General features: G+C 43.5%; 1 protein-coding gene across 1 annotated transcript in view; it reads right to left on the reverse strand.

Annotated features, from left to right (window-relative positions):
* ADAMTSL1 (ADAMTS like 1) overlaps positions 1-19,539 on the reverse strand; it is a 731,209-nt gene that overhangs the window by 105,828 nt on the left and 605,842 nt on the right. Inside the window, exons 18-19 of the mRNA XM_085634733.1 lie at positions 17,786-17,939; positions 7,955-9,095 (exon numbers count right to left, since the gene is read on the reverse strand). Coding sequence (XP_085490859.1) covers positions 7,955-9,095; positions 17,786-17,939 — 1,295 coding nt within the window. The remainder of the gene's footprint in view (positions 1-7,954; positions 9,096-17,785; positions 17,940-19,539) is intronic.

Consider the following 19,539-nt stretch of genomic DNA (forward strand, 5'->3'; position numbering starts at 1 on the left):
GGTGAGGAGGGTTCATATGTGTACATTTGTAGACCACCTCTCAGACCTGCCAACCTAAGAATATTTTCTCTGTGTGAGTGTACAGGGAGAAGGTCGTGTGTTATTTACAAGGAAATGGGGCCAGGGCGAATGGGGCTTTGAATCTTCTACTCTGCCTAACCAGCTAGAGCTACTCCAGGGGCGTAACACAGGCCCCTGCATCCCCGTGGTGCGGGGGGCCCAGAGCTGCAGGGGGTCCCTCAGCCCAGTACTCAGGCCTTAGAGATCCGGATTAAATCCAGAATGGGAGCCCCTCTGTGTACCTTGCAGGGGGCACCCTCGGCTTTCGTTACACCACTGAGCTACTCTGCCCTACAACAATAAGGAACTCGTCAGGTCCCGCCTCCCTGTCCTGGGAGGTTTTTATTGGAAATCAATTGTGTAGTTCATTTACACCCGAGCTGGAAACCACTTTCTTGGCAAGGGGTTCCAGCTCACCGTGCGGTTGGGCATCTTCACCCCGTGTCCTCCAGGGTGTTTCTTGGTGCTACTGACAGATACAAACTGATCATTGGTCCCCCCTAAATGGTACTCATTATCAATCTCAGAAGGATGAAAGGTTGAATGGATGTGTAGAGATTCTAACCTATGACCATGCGGTCAAACAAAGATCTCTGCAGCAGAAACATTAGTTAACTGAACCACCAGACCCTGCTAGAGGTACATATGGACCTTTTTAACAAAGTTATGTGTGTGGCTGTAGCGTTCAAGTTGAGAAGCCCTAACTGTGAATTGAGTCTCTTAAAGCAGTTTGGGGCGGTGTATTGTGTATGAGGTTTGTGCATGCTTCTGAGTAGGCATGGTGGTCATGTTTAGGATGTATATTCTGGTGGTCAGCTCGTTTGCTAGAGTGATCGTGTGATGTAGTGAGTAGCCAAGAGCCTGTTTAGCCGTGGTGTGAAGATTAACATTTAGACTGCGGGTTGTCCTTCAACATTGTGGTGGTTTCAAATTAGGGCCATTTCTGTGGGACAAGAAAATGGTTCATGCATGACGTAAGATGATAGAGGGTTTTAACATCATTGTTTTGTTGTGGAGGGACATGTTGCTGGCTGAGTTGGTGTTTTAGCACATACATGATGCTGACATGTACGAGTTAAACAGCGTATTTTAAGACAGGCAAAGAGGAGCACAATATGCTTCTGGCTTGAAGAGTGACATATTGCCAGTAGGTTGGCCTTCAGTGCTGCACGTCTGTTTGAAGAGGTGGTTGAAACATGCTACCAGGCTAAAGGGGATTACTAGTGCAGGATGAGTGTGTAGTGATTGCGTGGGAAGTGCTGGTCACTAGTGTTACAAAGAAGGTTACATAAATGTTAGATAATGCTCAGTTCACAGTTTTAAGTAGTAAACACTGTACTTTTGGGGAAATGACCCAGGCAAGGCCAAAGACAATATTATAAGCCCCAAGATCACACTTTGAATCTTTACTAGTGATGCACAGGGAATCAGCGAAATTCCATAAATCCTCAAATCACAGTTTTAAGCACCATATTTTTGATATATGGGGGAATCAGTTTGGGAAACTCACAATATAACAGGATGGAGATGGCAAGTTACCGTCCAAGACAAGTTTTAAAATCTTCACTAGCAGGGAGTAGTGAGGTAAATATATATATATAAATATTTTTTTTTGCAGAGTTTTATAGAGCGCGAACTTGACCCAAATCCAATCAGGTATCAGAGCGCTCTGATACCTGATTGGATTCGGGTTAAGTTCGGGTCATCAAAATACAGACACACTATTAAAGCTAACATCTTCGGGTAACAGGAATGTACCACTGGGCACCATTTAGACTAGTACTATACCCAGGGCCACTGGAATTATTTAACTTTACAGCCGTGGCGTTTTTCACATAATTATAGATTTGCCGCATATGCCACATAATCCATCGTCTGCAGTATAATCTGCAGATTTCAACAGCAAAGAACTTGTTTTGTATCTCAACAGTTCAAAAGTTACTAAAAATACAGCAACAGGTGATGCCATGAAGTGGAAGGCCCTTTGAAAAGGGTGACTGGTCACTTTTTTTTACTGCTTATTGCAGTATTTGGGTGATTCATTTTTCACTTCCTCCTTGTATCCCTTTTTGTGTTTTTCACTCTTTTGCTCTGGATTAAAGGCTGTTGAGGAAAAATAAGTGCCAATCCCCAACAGTAAGTGTCGGTGACCCTCACTGGCAACCACCAGTTCAAATTAAGCACTGAGGCCATGTCTATCAGGCCAATCAGGGTCACTCCGTCTGGATGAACTGAGAAGGCCAATATTGTTCATTAGATTTCGTGAAATTACATGAAACATTTCGCAAAATTGTGCTTTTCAGAACATAAGGTGGTTTGCTAATATCTCACTTTTCTATGTGAATAACATTTGTGTAAAAGTCTCAAGAGATACCAACAGGAGGCTGGTTTGAGAAAAAAACTGTCTTTCAGCGAGATATTTTCTGCATGAAGCAGTCTGCCACAAAATTACTCATAAGAAACCATTCCTCGTGGAATAACCGCATTACAAAAATTGCTGCCTATTTTCCAGGCCCTAACCAAGAATTTCAGAACTGCGAGCTGAATCCAAGATGGACTAAGTGTGAGGCAAGGGCTCAAACAAAATAAGATATTTTAATGCAAAACAAAGTGAATAAAGATTTTAGCCAAGGGTTCTTGGCTCGAGAATATAAAAAGTTTGAAAGCAGTAAGTGGGTAAGTGCCTCATCGACCACATCAGTAAAGGTTACTCAATGTTTGTGCTTAAACCAGTCAGCTGCATTTCAGAGATGCACTCAGATGAGCTTAGATTTCAGATACACAAAAAAGAACAGCTGGATTTAGTCATTAACTATTTTTCCATCCTGGCTTTGGTTTATTGTTCAGGTAATTGTAAATGAATTTATATTGCGCTTACTACCCCTGACGAGGCGTTGAAGCGCTTTTTCGGCAAGTAGCATGCTACTCTGGAACCCAAAAATGATTAGTGGTGAATTAGTAGAGTGAAATATAAAATTAATTTGAGGGGTGGATATGTTAGTCTGTTATTAGGATTGAAAAAGGACAGTCGATAGAAGAAGGAAGGGTTTGCATTTATATAGCGCTTGCTACCACTGATGAGGTGCTAAAGCGCTTTTCGGTGAGTAGCACGCTACTACGGGTACATCCTTAGAGCTTCATGCTAGCACTGATTTTGACCCTATTTATGAGCAGGTCATAGTTTTCTGACAGTTGCACAAATCCCTGATTGTTTGTTCAGAAACCTGAGTTCTGTTTTATTTACCGCACCTGGAAATCACCAGGTGCCATAAAGACATAACCCTTCACTAAATGTCAGCAGGTCCAACCTGCAGGAATTCGAAATGAGACAAGTGAATGACATGTATTGGAGCAGTAAGCACTGCACCAACATTTTTATTCACCAAAATCTTGGAATATGCAATAGTTATCGCATTGGATAAATGCTAAACACATCAGGGTGATTTTTGTACTGGATGAGATAATTATTGCACCAGACTCGGACCTCTCATAATAAGGCCCTTAGCTGTGAATTTTGGCACTGATCCAACAGTCATATGCAATCTATGCTATTTATTTTACTAGCATCCATTTTTGGCCCTGGTTTTCCTTCTGGTACACCAGACCAGTTTTTCGAACATATAGCCAAACTTATTTTTCATGTAGAAAACCTCTTAATTAAAGAATACTTTGATAAGATATTCTCTTCCACACCAGTGCTAAAAACAGAGCTATCAACTAAAAGCAACTAACTAAATCACAGCACTGTGTTTATAAAACACATGAAGCAATGCCATCTGGGATAATTAAAAGTCCGATACATACATTGACCAGTTAGTGGCTTCCAAATACCTAAATACTTTAGACATAACACTGGGTACTGGCAGATTGCCCTGTCTGAGGGATTCAAGGAGAGATCAGCATTCTAAACTCCTGGGGGCCACTTCCAGTTCAAGGTGATGCCATTTGGGTTGAAGAATACCCCTGCCATCTTTCAGAGGTTGGCCAGTTAGGTTCTGTCTGGGATGGGGGTGCTCTAGTGCACCCTGTCCACATGATATTGCTGTCTTTAGCACCATCTGGCAGGACCGCCTTACTCACCTTGAAGAAGTACTTCAGGCCCTGCACCAGGCAAGACAACTATGAAGGCCAGTAAGTGCCAGATATGGCTGGGGTGTGTACTGTACCTGGGCCACCAAGTAGGCGGTGGAAGGTGGTAAACATGTAGAGCTTCTCAAGCCCAAAATCCAGACTATCACTGGGATCCTCTGAAAACCCAGACTCAAGTCAGAGCTTTCCTGGGTCTGAATGGACACTGACAGAGGTTTGTCTAGGGCTATGGCACCATTATGGTCGCCCCTAACAGAGGTGACTTGTAAGAGGCAACCCAACAGGGGCAAATGGTATGAGGCATGTTAAAAGGTCTTTGACATTCTGAAACAGGTGTTGTGCATTGCATCCATCCTCAAGGCACCTGACTTCTAAAAGGAGTTAGTGGGCCAGATAGATGCTTTAGAACATGGCATTGGAGAAGCGTATCACAGATGAATGATGAGGGTCAGGATCACCGCCCCGCTCCCACACAGCCAAAGCCGTGTGAGAACCGCTCACCAAATTACAACTTTTCTTGTGTCTGGTGGTGTCTCTGAAAAAGGGCACTGGCATGGGTGAGTCAAAGGCAGTTCCTGCACAGCATGGATTCTGCAGTCCATGCCATGCAGGAACTGGGGTACATGCCCACAGGAGGCACAACATGTGCCCCCCTGCATTCTCCCCATGGCTCTGAGGCAACAAAGCCCCCTTTGTTTCTTTTCCGCCACAGTTTTTATGGTGAACTCACCACCATGAAAACCTTGACAGAGAGAAAACTTGTAATATTTTTGGCGGTGCCACAACGGCACCGCCAAGCATATTGCAGCCTCAAGACCATCGCAACACGGCCAGGGATCTCTGATCCCTGGCGGTTGAGGCGGTCCGACTCCCCAATTTGTAATAGGGTGGTCAGACAGATGGTGTGGCAGTGCCCGCACCGCCCCCGTGGCTAGAGCGGTCTATTGGACTACCGTAGTCCTAATTAGACCCTATGTCAGTACGAAGAAATGTTAACAGGCGAACCTGTGAAAGGTATCCAGCCAATGAGCAGATTTCTCTCTGTGCAAAATTTGAACGTTTCCCACTCTGAGCTTTCGCCACTAAAACCAGCAACTTCAGCGGGACATCATCCAACATCTAGCTTTGAGAGGGCTTCTTCGGATATAATCTACAACCTGGCCCTCTGGAGGATTCCTACTCTCATTTCAGAAACTAAGTCAGAAGGTAAGATCTTTGACCAGGACAAACCTGCTTGGTTTATCTGACCCGAGCTCCATCGCAGACAGCTTAAAGTCATGCCTGGGTCCAGGTCATAAGCTAACAGCATCTTCTACTGACTACTTTTTCTTAGTGGTTTTTCTCTTAAATGTTTTAAAATTCATAACTCTTTTTTCCTTTGTTAGATTTTTGTCTATTTGGTGTACTTTTGTTTATTAAATATCCCTCCATTTTCATAAATTGGAGTGGGATTTTTATTATGGTGTGTTTTTGACTTTCTAACTATTTTGGTACTTCTAAATGCTTTACACACTTTCTCTAAATCAAGTCCGTCTGCTATGTGCCATAACTACCAGGGGTTGAACTCAGATTTAAATTATTGAAACCTTTGCCTGGACCCAACAGGTTAGTGATTTTGTCACTTGTGGTAGACTACCATCCAATCGAATTATGAACTCACTTTCTTTTTTGTGCACAAATGCAGATATGCACTAAGATTGAATTACCTACAGACATACATTTTTCTTAGGTCAGCAGATATACAGGCACAAATGCACACAGGACAACAAATGCACAGATGGCAATGCACACAAATTATTCTACACAGCCCTGTGATCAGGAGGCATATAGTGAGATGTGCATCTATGGAGCACAGGATGATGTCAAGCAAGGTGCACAAGGGAATGCACATAAAGAAAGGCAGAGTGATGTGTATTAGAAGAACACTTGGGAGGCACTACAATGAGGAAGCAGTATAAAGTGGGCTATTTCTCAGACTGAAAGCTGCGTGCTGGAATTGCAGGTTCAAAAGGTTCCATTTGTTTTTGCTCGTGGGCGAAATCAATCCAAAAGCAGTCATGCCTCAAATCGCGATTGATAGCCAGGGATGGCACAAGAATTCTCTGCCCTCCAAGCAGAATGTAATTCTGTAAGCAGATATATAAGCTGTGCACCAGTCCTTGAAATGGAAATACATAAGTCCAGGTAGACAACGCACCTGCTTGCTACTGAGAAATGTCTTTACACTCCCACTCAAAGTATTGAAACACTGATGTGAAGCGCGGGTACTCTCCCTTTCAAATGAAACAAGTGCTGACACTCTTCGTGAGAGTGCTTCCACATTTAAAGCACTGCAATGCACTGAAAACATGAATATTCAGGCATGCTTTCCATAATTTTGGTATCAGGTGGCGATCTATGGCTGCTGCCTTAAATCGCCTTAGGTAAGTGACAGACCTGGGGTGGAAGCAATGCTTACAAATTTGTGCAATGTCTATTTTGTCCACTGCAAAGGTGTCAGACATCTGTGCTCACTATTTGATAACTAATAATGATTGCCTTGATATTAACCCCTTCGACGCGCATGACGGAACGGTTCCGTCATGCACGTCGGTTGGGCTGTGCTTATGACGGAACCGTTCCGTCATGGCCCCGCCCGCGCTCAGAACCTTCAGCGTGGCGCGGAAATCCGCGCCGCGCTGAAGGGGTTAAAGAATTCAGTAACAAATGGATGTCATGGTGATGTGACTGTTGTAATGGGCAAAGGGAGCTGCCCTTTGCCAGGTGAAGCAGCCCTTTACATAAAGTCTGTTGCCTGGAGGTGACAACTGCGCTGTCAAAACAGCGCCCACAGCTTGTCTGGATAGATTTTCCTATTAGAAGGGAGGATTTAGTTGGAAGAAATATGTAGGGGAAGTACTATAATCAAGCATTGTGTTCCAAAACAAAGTGGTGTTTTTTCAAGAACATACACTGTCATAGATGTAGGCAAAACCTTCCAAACCCGTCTTCTTCCTTAAATCGCTAGGATTATTCTAATTACTTACCATTAATCTTAGCCTTTCTCTTTCTCGTCCCAGTCATTACAACCTACCCCCTTGGACTGGACTTTCTGTGATCTGCACCAAAATGGATGCCAGTTCATTTTATGGCGCAAGAATGTAGTGGTGGGGGCATGGGGGCTTGTATTCACAGCATGTTATCTGAAGAGTTCCTGTCTTGAACTTGGGGTCCACTTCAACAGTAATGATAAGGACTGGGACAAGCAAGGGGAATGTAGTGGTAATGTGCGTAATTCTGTTCAACTGCAAACCACATTTTAATCCTACAAACACCTGTCTTCACATGGACTAGATGTGATGCAATGTGATGTTATGTGTATTTGTAAAGTGCACTATCACCCGCAAGGATGTCCTGGCACTGAGCAGGTGTGTGTGCCTAGGCCTGCCTATGGTAGGTTGTTTACTTAAAAAGCCAGGTCTTCCACTTCTTGTGGAATTCAAGAAGAGAAGATGAAGCTCTGATGTGGAGTGAGAGGCTGTTCCATGCTTTAGGAGCGATGTAAGAATATGCTGGGCCTTCTAATCTGGTTCTGTATACGCATGGGATGTGTGTGAGTAGAAGTCCTGCAGAGCGTAGGTGTCTGGGTGGTTGGTGGAAGGAGATGCAACCTTTTCTCTGATTACAGAAGACCCAGAACCTGAGTTTCCCAAACCCTATCAACAACAGTAATTGCAAACGTAGCAAAATAATGCATTTGTTGAATTGTTACAATGAGCATGCATCTGAGATCGTCGTAAATGTAACCAATCATGATGTCGTTTACCTGTCTCCGTATTTCATTTCCACACCATTCCTTGCCCAGCTGATGACTGGCTTTGGGTACCCTCCAGCTTCGCAGTGAAGAAGTACACTCTGTGTTCCGCTTGCCAGGGCAACTGTTTGTCCAAGGTGAGTTACCACCTCAGAAGCTGAGAGTTGCTGTGCAGCTGAAATCTTCCTCAGTATTACAGGTTTCCTATAGTGATGGTTGTGCGAAACATTATTTGACTCCATAGAGCTAAAAAAATCTCCATCAATAGGAGATGTCCTCAAGGAGCTTGTAAATCCTGAAACAGGCTTGTGGTACCTAGGTTCAACAGATCCTAAACCAATTCTTTTTCTCTGGTTACTGAAGAAGGATTCATGGTTTTCCCAATTACTCCTGATCACCTCTTGTGCCAGATGTGAAAGGATCTGCTTCCTATAATTGTCGCGCATTTCTAAAGGATGCTCCGATAAGGTCCTAATGATGTCATCTAGCCGATTTTGATCAATGGCCACTGCAAAAGGAAAGATGACTTCATAACTCTGATCTTCTTCAGCAGAAGTGTTTCTCTCAGTGGAATCCAGCCCTCCCCAATTCTCCAAGTTTTCTTTGGGCCATATATTAAGCTCCAGAAATTTTGAGACAATGTCATCATAGCGACTGCTGAAATCCGCAAGAAGGCCCCTTTTATCTGTATTGCTTTCGTTAAAGAGAATCTTATTGTCATGTTTATGCCTTGGTCTGGAAGCTTCACTTAAACCTGTCTTTCGCATGGCTTCGTCTTCCCGGGTTCCAGAAGGATGAGTGATAATCTTGTGGTGGTTGCCAAGGAGTCTGATTACAAAATGTTCCTGGGCAGGACCGGCCATGCATGTGTACACTCCCGCATCAGATGGTTTTAACCGATGAAATTTGATGTAGCCATGTGTGGTGACGGTAATATGTGCCGTACTGAGAAGGGGCTTGCCTTCCTGTTCCCAGTTTATCAAGGCCTTGCGGAACCGCCGCACAGGGCATCTCAGGACAACAGACGTTTTTGGGAGCAGGTATGCAAAGCCACCTACATTGAACTGAAGTTTCTTCTGTTTCCTCACCTGAATGTAAATCTTCTTCAAGGATAAAATATGGGGGCTTTGCTTCTGACCAGGCCTGCTTTGCCCTGAAATATAGTTTAAAATGGTGTGGGTTAGAACTGAGCCATATGGTTAATTATTCATGGTATTTCACTATGATCCCCAAAATAACCCTTTCCTTCCCTCCTCTACCCCTCCTTGCATCATCTCAAACCTCTTACTTTTCAGATCTCCCAAACAAGCCCTTCCCTCTGACTCTCCCGCTCCACCTCCCCTTTACTCATGCATCAATGTAACACTGAAAGACTTCTTTAACAATGTGTACTTATATCATCATTATTGGCTACAAACACTGTTTCTTGGTGAATCCAGAATCTCAAGGAATGTGAGAATACCGCTTCCATGGTGTTCTCTCTAGACAACCCACCAGGTGAAATCCCCGGGGTAGAATGGCCAGCAAAAATAGGAATGAAAAAAGGAATCGGATGCAATATTCTGGATTTTTGCATTTTCCAGGGGACTTGCGGAATAGAAACTATAATCCCGTACTATTCCTACACCCATGGTATTGGTAATTTGGGGAACAGGAAATAATGAAGCAAACATTTCACATGAGTTGTCATGGTGCTGTACATATAAAATGGACATTTCAAATTAGAAAAGAAATAGTGTGCATGTAAATATGCAGTATTACAAAGAATCATCGTGACACCCCACAAAATTAAGTTAATTTTACTGCTTTCGAATTTTAATTTCATCCACCTCTCCTGTCATTGGATTCGCCTTTTTATTTTAAAAACGGTAGTATTTTTGTGCTAAAAGGCATATTTTTCTTTAATCGGTCAATTTATGTTCTACTTCAACCTGCTTCCCTGTCTAAAATTCCCACTGAAAAATGAATCCCTGTTTTTCCGATTTGGTCTTAATGTGGCTGCAAATACAAACCATGAGGAGAAAAAAAACCTCATGTTTAGATTCTGTTAAGAAGAAGGCAGGAACCTTAACCCAGTGTTATTGATAGATTTTTTAAAGTTACACTATTAAAAATAAGGTACCAGCGGTTTATTTTAAAACATAGTGTGTATTTTTCAGTAAGGATTAGTTGCAGGACAGGACATGTGATGCAGTATTTTGCTGTATCTGATGACTGGTGAATAAGCAACATTTTTTGAGGAGTGCAGAGGAATCTTCCACCATCCTACCATGCATCCCCATTCACGTTTCATGCAGTGAGCTAAGCAGCTATCAGTTCGTTTGCTGAACATTACCATATACACCCCTCTGTTCTATTTAAAATTCCTACACTCCTTTGACTGCTCTTCTTTCAGCAGTGTAAAAAATAAAATGATCATAACAGGAAATTTTCATCATTTTATTTTTCTGTGCGGGAATCAGAGCCAGGTCGGGGTGGGGCTGGGCTCTATGTCCACAGCAGAGTGAGGAGTGGTTTGCACTCTAAAGGCCATATGTAGGAAGCCAGATACCGGTCGGTAACGGCCGAAATTCGGTAAATATCCCGTTACCGACCGGTATTGAGGCACTTGGGATGTAGGTGGCTGATTTCTGGATTCGGTATTTACCGAATCGGAATTTTATGAAATCGGTAAAATACCGATTCGGTAAATACCGAATCCAGAAATGCTATGTAGGGGGCACTCAAGTGAGTGCATAATTGGTGTCTGGATTCGTTATTTACCACCAACTACAAGTTGATGGTAAATGACGAATACCTTTAAAAAAGCATTTTTGTGCAATTTGTTAAGTGCCATGTGGCAGACATACATGCCCAGAGGGCATGTATGTGTGCCACATGTGCACACATGCACGAATCAGGGGTGCAACAGGGTGTCAATGTGACACCCTGCCACCCATGATAATGCCTCCCCTATTACCGATTCGGTATTTACCGAATCGGTAATAGTAACTGGCTTCCCATTCATTCCTATGGGCCTCCAGGCCCATAGGAATCAATGGGAAGGGATGCATTATTACCGATTCGGTAAATACCGATTCATAAATACAGATATTTACCGAATCGGTAATGATTACCGATTAATTACCTACATACCATTTACCGATTCATAAATACCGAATCGGTAAAATTCGGTATTTATGAATCGGTAAATGTAATGCTACCTACATATGGCCCTAAGTGCGCATGACGATTTGGCCGGCCCTCTTGAGCCGGCCAAACCGTCATGCGCACTTAGCATGTTGTCCACGGGGCTGTGTTGCACAGCCCTGTGAAGAACATTCCCAGGCTCCCAGGCACTGCCTGAGCAGCCAAACAGGCTCCCCAGAACAATTCCGATGCTGCTCAGGCAGCTTTCTGATTGGTTTGGAGAGTACGGGAACCTGGGTGCTTCCAGTGCTTTCCAGCAGATGAAGAGGACGGAGAAGAGGCATGCCGCGGCGAAGGTAAGTTTCTTTTTTTCTTTCTTTTTTATCCATTCCCACCCGCACATCCCCCCCACCACCCCCATTCCAAGGCAGCTACCACTGGGTATCTTGACTGTCATGACTGTACTCTCCTGCAATTAGTTGCGATCTAGAGAATGATAGGCGGAACTACTGGAATTATGCAATTCTGTGGCTGTGGTATGAATATACCACATAGGCCCCATCGTTTACCATCTGCTGCATAACTTGCAGATTCCTACAAAAAATATTTCTGGCTCAAAGAGATCAAATGTTACTAAAAAAGTGACTAACAGGTTGCAGAATCATGGAAGACCCTTAAATTGGGGACCTTTGAGTTGCTGACTGTGGTGTTTAGGTGTTAAATTGGTGCTAATGAGACAAAACCTTTGCCCTCACAGTATTAATTCGTGTTTGAATGACAATAAATTGAAATAGTGCCATGGAAAGTGCTGCATTATTCCACATAATTTGTTTTTGAATCAAACAATTCTTGCAATTTCATCCCAAATAAAAATACCAACATTCCAATGTGCACACAATGAATTCTTTGGTGTCCCGGCTTTGGTGCTCCATGAGAGCATCATCTGTCAGTATCTCAACACAATGCATGAGCACAGGAATACATCCCTGGATGAGAATGCACATGTTTATCAAACAGATACTTGGGCCCTAATTACGAGTCTGGCTATTCTCGCCCTACGAGACTCGTGGTGAGGCAGCGGTGGCAGTCTTCTGACCACCACATTGCGACTTTGGCAGTCATGCCACCTTGGGACCAGCGGTTCCGTGGCGGTGGCTCGGCGGTCTTGAGGCAGTAATATGCTTGGCAGGACAGTCATAGTCCCTCCAAGCATATTACGACATTCCTCACCGCCACTGATTTCATGGCGGTCTTTCCTCCATGAAAACAGTGGCAGTGGAGAAAGAAAGGGGGCCCTACACGGCCACCTTGTGCCTCACTCCATATAGATGCCCGATGGGGGCACAACATGTGCCCCCGTGTGTATGCATCCCCATTTCAAGCATGGCATGGACTTGAACAGTCTATGCTTAACGGCACCGCTGTGGGAACGCCAAAGAAACCACCCGCCAGTGGCAAAAAAATTCATAATACGCCGGGCGGTTCTTACACGGGTTTGGCGGTGCAGCAGCAGGGCAGTCCCGCCGCCAAACCGCTAACCTCATAATCGGGCCCTCAGTGCATTCAGCTCTGTGAAAACAAATTATTAGAGATAGAGCAGAAAAATATAAATGGATGGAACCCTAAATTCGCTTTCTTAAAAATTTAAGAAAAGAACTTAATCCAAATACTTCTTTCTCTTTTTTGGAACCAGATTTGTGTGCCACAAGGGATGATTCACAAACATTGGGTTCTATTCACCAACAGTATTTTGTAGTACATAAAGTATTACTATAGTAGTACTACTCAGTGGCAGCCATTACTTTTACCAGGAAGAGTGTAGGCGGGGGGCACACACGCACACATACACCTCACACACACACACACACACACACACGCACGCACGCACGCACGCACACACACACACACCCCCATTCACAGCACTCACTAACAAATACACATACATTCCTACATACACGCATGCACGCACCAAACAATAAAAACCACATAAAACTTACCTCAGCAGCACATCTCCAACAGGGAAGCCCCAGAGATCCCAGGATGATTCGGACTGCTGCCTTCCCTCATTGGCTACCCTTAGGTCTGCCAATGAGGGAAGGCAGCAGTCCCATGCAACGGAGCTCCCAGGAGTGTTGGAACTGCTGCCTTCCCTCATTGTCTGACTTTAGGAAAGGAAGCACTTCTAATCTCGTCATAGGGTGGGATGGGGTCAGTGAGACTACTGACACCACCCCACTCTGTGAGGAGGTGTCATTGATTGACACTCGGCCATGGGCACTTCAGGGCTTAAAACTAAAGCACCCAGGTCTAAGGCAATCGGTGCTGCTCCTCTCCATTACTAGGGGGAGGGCCACAAGGCACTTTTGAAATACTGAGGAGGTCCACAAGGCTGTGAAATCCTCAGCCTGGCAAAGCTCAGCTCAGGCAGGCAGGAGCCTGTGCATTTAGCGCAAGTCCAGCTCCTGCCTGCCTGACCCCTGACCTGAACAAGAAGAATGTCTGCCAGGCTGTCCTTTGTTCAGCCTGACAGACACTCTTCTTGCCTGGAAAAAGGTGGGGGGCCTGGCCCCTCAGCCGTAAAGGACGGGCTGCTGCTGATACTACTCACCTAGGACCAAATACTATTCACTAACCTATGGGTAGAGACCTCACCTCTGCCTTTCTGATTTTTTTCTGTGCAGAGATCTGCACACTAGTAAACCTCAGTTTCTGTAGTAAATGTGGGAGGGACAAGAGCGAGTGACTGGAAAATGGGGGAAACCTACAACAAAGTGGAAGGGGAACCATTAAAATCTGTACACTCATCTAGTCCACAATTAAAGGAAAATATAAAAAAAGAAAAAACTTCACCTGTCAATTAGCTGACACTAACTAATCTTTTCCACAGTATTGAGGGGTAATGGACATACGAATGAAAAGTGCAATTCAGTAGATGTATTAAAATCTTAAAACACCTGACAGTTCACAAGAGGTGACCAGCCTCCTTGCTATGCCTTCTACTAGTCACTCACCTAGTTATGACACATGATCTAACCACTGGGACAACAGATGCTCCAGGTCATGATCATTGTATCAGTCTGTAGAAACCAAAGCCGTCAAAGTGAATCATGTTGATTAAGTAGGACTTTCAGATCGGGGCCAACCATTATTTTAATTGAACTGATTCCTTAAGAATTTCCTAAAAGGTGTGTGATTCATATAAGCTGTAATTATTATTGAACAATCCAATGTGTCAGATAGTCTATCTAGACAGTATGTCAGGCAGATTTGAAGTGATGCTACAGTGGAGGTGGTGGGTGATTTGTTCTATGGGGGAACTCTGAGGTGATTTCACAATATATGCGAGAAAACGGATTTACTGTAGGTCAGTTTATAGCAAATGAGGCCCTAGTGGCAGCAACAAGAGCTACTTAGCCTTCTGGGGGTTGAGAGCCTTCAACATTTATTCTGCCATTGCACATCCTCACCTTCAGAGCTGCACATGTGGTTACACTCCTATTCTGCATTATCCCCTGCTTTTTATGTTGGTAACGCACAGGTACTCAAAGTGTGGATGGGTGTGTTAAGTCTGGAACTTGCAGATGGCGTGTGGGAGAACATTCTAACTATGCACATGCGGTCTCCAGGAATGTCAGATTTAAATTTATGCAGGTAAATTATGCACATCAGACCTATTTCTCCCCATTTATATTCAGCTAGATGTATACCCAAAAAATGTATATAATTTTTTTTTTAAATAGCTTGAAGTACAGCAACACTGAGTTTAATAAATACAAATTAAATCTATATGTATTACCTTCCAGATGCATATATACCTTTCATGTACTTATATATATTTCTATTTATTAGTTTACTTCTAATTCAGCATCTCCAATGCACTACCCTATAACTCACCCTATACTCTCTCAATATATCCTTTACCTTCACTCTCTGACTCATCCCAAACCCCATTCTACTGCTATGATCCCAAAATAACCCTTTCTAGACTCTTCCCTCCTGGCATAGTCTCAAACCTCTTTTACTATTCAGATCTCCCAAAAAAGCCTTTCTAACCGCTTCCCTCTGACTCTTCCCCTCCACCTCCCTTTTACTTATCCCAAACCTCCACCTACAGCTATGATCTCCAAATAAACACTTTCCAGACTCTTCCTTCGAATATCCTTTTCAAGCCGACTAACAGACTCATATGCCCACCGCTCAAATTAATTTCATAATGCCCAATATTAATTCACCACTAATCCTGTTTGGGTTCCGGAGTATCGTGCTACACGTCAAAAAACGCTTCTCACCTCATCAGGGTTAGCAAGCACTATATAGATGCAAACCCTCCCCTCTGATATCCCACCACAATCCTTATTCAATCTAAACAACAAACTCACATGGCCACTGCTCAAATTAATTTCATATCGCCCTATACTGATTCACCACTAGTCCTTCTTGTTTCTGGAGTAGCGTGTTACTTGCTGAAAAGCGCTTTGATGCGTTATCAGGGGTAGTAAGCGCTATATAAATGGAATAACAATTACAATATTGGAGCTGTTGACACTTATCCTAGATGTATGGAACCTTAGGCCCCAAGTAAGTAAACTTTATTGCTTAGTTAAATAAAAACCTTTGCAAACCCAGGTAGATAAGCAACACATTTTGATTAAAAGATTTGATTAAATACGTTAAAAAGTTGCGATATTACCATGAGACAGTACAGGTTCTAAAATGGCATTCTGTACAACCAATAAAGTGCATTGAGTAACATAAAAGTACGGCCTATCAGGTTAGGAGTCCATTCTCCATTCGCTCTTGCTCAAACAATTTCAAATTTCTATCAAATTAATTTTGCAAGGTCTTGGTGTGGGCTGATTTAAAGTACGTTTGACCTCACCACTCAGGGGCAGCATACCAACTAGGTCCATGATCATGATTTCAATTTTTTGACCCTTTCATTATTCTTTTGCCGGCCTGCTCCATGAACCTTACTAAGGCATAATTTAACTCCGGGTTTTGTGAATTAAGACGCGCTAAAACTGCAGCTCTGCAGGATCTGATTTCCATTTTGTTCCAAGTTTTCCTTAGGAGGGACCTTCTTTCCTGCATCAGGCTTGTACATAAACAGAGAATGTGGATTATATCTTCTTTGTGTTTCCCACAAAGGCGGCATAGCTGCTGTGTTTGGTCTCTTTTCCACTTCGGCAGATGACAAAGCAGGTTGGACACTCCCAGTCTTAATCTTAGAAAACGAAGTTTGGTATGTGTAGAGAATGGTAAAGATAGGTACCCCTGGGGAGACAGATTGGAGTACGTGTTCAGAGTTAGCCAGCCGTGTGACCTTTTTGCGAGGCTTGATTTGTCCTCTACTATAGAGAGTTTTTTCATACTTATTTTTGCCAATCTTTTAAATTCGCCTTGGCTGATTTGCAAATCCCATGCTTCAATTAAGTTCAAAGTTGCCAGGCCTTTGGCCCAGTATGCATGCCCCGAATGCCATTGGTTTGTGGATATATTAGACCAAAGATATTGTGCCAGACTCCCGGCTTTTGATGACCTTAGTTTATGACAGATTATTAAAAAACTCATTAGTCTCGCCAGAGATTGATTGCTGATGCCCAATTCAAGCCTGATCTGTGCTGATGAGGTGTTTTTTGGAAGCTTAAACACTGTTCTAAAGATTTTTGCAATAATTGTGTTCAAGTTGCCACTGTCCCGCCCCTTTAGAACCTCGCTTCCATATGATAGGGTGGGAATAACTTTTGCCTGGGCTGTCTGCAAAATAGGGGTAAAAGTTGGTCCGAACAGGAGCTGAGAGCAAAAGAAAGTGCTCCTCCCTTCTTTTTTTGCTCTTCTAGGCCAAATTCTTTCACATGGTCTGGGAACAGGACTACATATGGTAAAACGTTTTTATGATGATGTCTAAGTTGTAGTCTGCATTATGCGATAGACATTGGGCTCAGTATAAGCAGGGTGGGCATGATGAGTGTTCTGGTACCGGGGGTGGAATTCTTCTAGTTCGTTTTTATTACGTGGTAGTTCTTATTCCCTTTTGTAAGAAACGGATATGAATCTGAGGATTTCCTGACAACCACAGTATTTGCGTTTTGTGTTAAACTCAATAAAGAACAATAGAAAAAATCAATAAGCCAACATCTGAAACACTATTGCACCCTCTAATAGAAAGAAGCCCATGTATACTGAGGCATTCTGTCTTGGCTGTTGACTAGGTCCAGGTGACATTTCTTCTTATTTTCATGATACTTAATTTGCATAATTGTTCCCATGGAACACTGGCTCGAGAAGAAAATGTCTCAGAGAACAGTAAAACCAGAGATGAGAAACACTTTCTCCTCAAACCAGTTTTTTACCAAAATCTTGGCCGACTTTTGAATGTGTATCACGCCCTTGCACTCAATTTGTATGCAAGACACCAGCAAGAACATTTCAAGTGTATGTAATTTTCATACAATTTCACAAAGTTTTGTGAGTAAAATAACGATGTTACCCATCTCTCCTGCTGCGAGTGTGCACGGCTGAGATCAGTGGGTCTGAAGTAACGTAAACAAATGGAAGAAAAGCGTTGACAGATAACGATGTGAAGGCCCTGAAGTAAAAAGAGCCTCTGGTAGTGTCTGTGGAAACACACCATAAAGCAGAGCCTTGAAAAGGAAACAGAAGACATTGGTGGATGGAACAACACAATGGAACACATAAACGTAAAGCACTTACTTGCACATGGCGGGAGCTCGCAGGGCCTCATCATGGAAGGGAGAGGTGGGTCTGGGCATGCTGAGGAATTGAGCACAGTGTATTCACCTGTTTTCAACATCTGCCTACAATATGCATTTTGTATCTGTGTTCCATTTCCACAGCTCACAGAGCACTAGGAGGAAAAAAAGGTGACTTCAGATTGGTTGTCTTGTAAAGTCTATTGTGCAGATGGCACACATGCTGGGTCAAGCTCCAGGTGCTTTGCTTGTTTGCACTTTCCAGATGATTTAGAGACACTTGGGTATACTTGCCCTTAACCTTAGAAATGCACGTCACTGCAGGGAGGCAGAAGGCTTCAAATTCACTATCAGTGCTTTCAAACAGCTAAACAATTTCAGTAAAATGATTTCAACGCCCCTGGGGAGGCGTAGAATTCTGACGCATTCACAGGGTTACGACACATTGTAAATCAGGGAATGTAGCAGAATCCATGGGTGTTGCGTGGGAACACACACAGCAACACCTATGGAACGCCCATTTCACGCAAAGTGCTGCGTGAAAAGGGGCCGTATTTACAAGGTCACAAAAAGCTACGCAGGTTGGCTTTAAGTGTCTTTGTAAATATGGAGCACCACAATGCGCCACTGGTGCGTCACAGAAAGTGACACACTGGTGGCAAAATGGGCTTGTAAATATGCCCCACTGTCGATTAGTCAGTCAGGAATCACGTTCATGTAAATCAAAGGTAACCAGTGTAGGTCCACCGAGCTGAATCCATTCCAGATTTGATGATAACATCATAAAATACATTTACATTAAATTAATCTAAAAGGAAGTCATGGGGTGATTCTAAAAAGGTGGCATGAATACGGCCTTTCAGAACCTATGCTGCACACCTCTGCTGTAAATATTCCAGATATAAGGAGAAGATCTCCAGCGCCAAAAGATGAATTTGGAGTTTGGCCACTGGTGCAGCCAGGAGCTGATTACCAACTTCTGTGTGTGGTGTATGCCATTCTAAGGCCCTCACTATAAGTAATGAGGTTTAGTGCAGGGATTTGTGTGTGTGCTTGTGGGGGTTGGGGCTGGGGGGGGGGGGGGGCAAAGGGTAATCTCTGATCTCAGTCACCAAAATCCAGACAATACAAGATAATGAGCACATAATGGGCAATAATTTGCAGACCCAATTCTACTGGGAATTTTCCACATATATTTGTGATTCACAGCCCATTACCAGAACCTCTTTCTGTTGCAATTTAACACCTGCAGGCAGCAGGTGGTAAATTGCGGCATCATAATGCTGCAAGCAGGGCTATGGGTGTTGTCTGGGACCTGGGGAAGTTGCCATTGGACCATGGGGAGCATTTGCGGAGGAGGACCGGCGGGGGCCAGGCTTTGCAGATGCACGCAAAACCAGCAATTACGCATTCAGGTCCAACTGCAATGTTTTCTGGGCCAGGAAGTACTGAGTCCAGTATTTGTAGACCCAGAGTCCCAAGTCTGAAAACAGTGGACTACTCCAAATAGCCAAATGTGGTATAGGGGTAAAGCTCCAGGCCACTCATAATGAAGTCTTAACTTGAAAAACTTATTGAAAAGGTGGCACAATATGTTTTCGGGATGCAATTGTGTCCCTGAAGCATCTGGTACATATAAACTTTCATTTTACCAGAATAGATTTTATCCTTATTTCTCTGATGCAGAATGTCACTCGTGGTAACTGCTATGTAAGTAACTAGAAATCTTGTGTAAGAACCTTTTCTCGTTTTTTT

Source organism: Triturus cristatus, chromosome 2_1, assembly GCF_964204655.1.
Source record: "Triturus cristatus chromosome 2_1, aTriCri1.1, whole genome shotgun sequence".
NCBI classification, from domain to species: domain Eukaryota; kingdom Metazoa; phylum Chordata; class Amphibia; order Caudata; family Salamandridae; genus Triturus; species Triturus cristatus.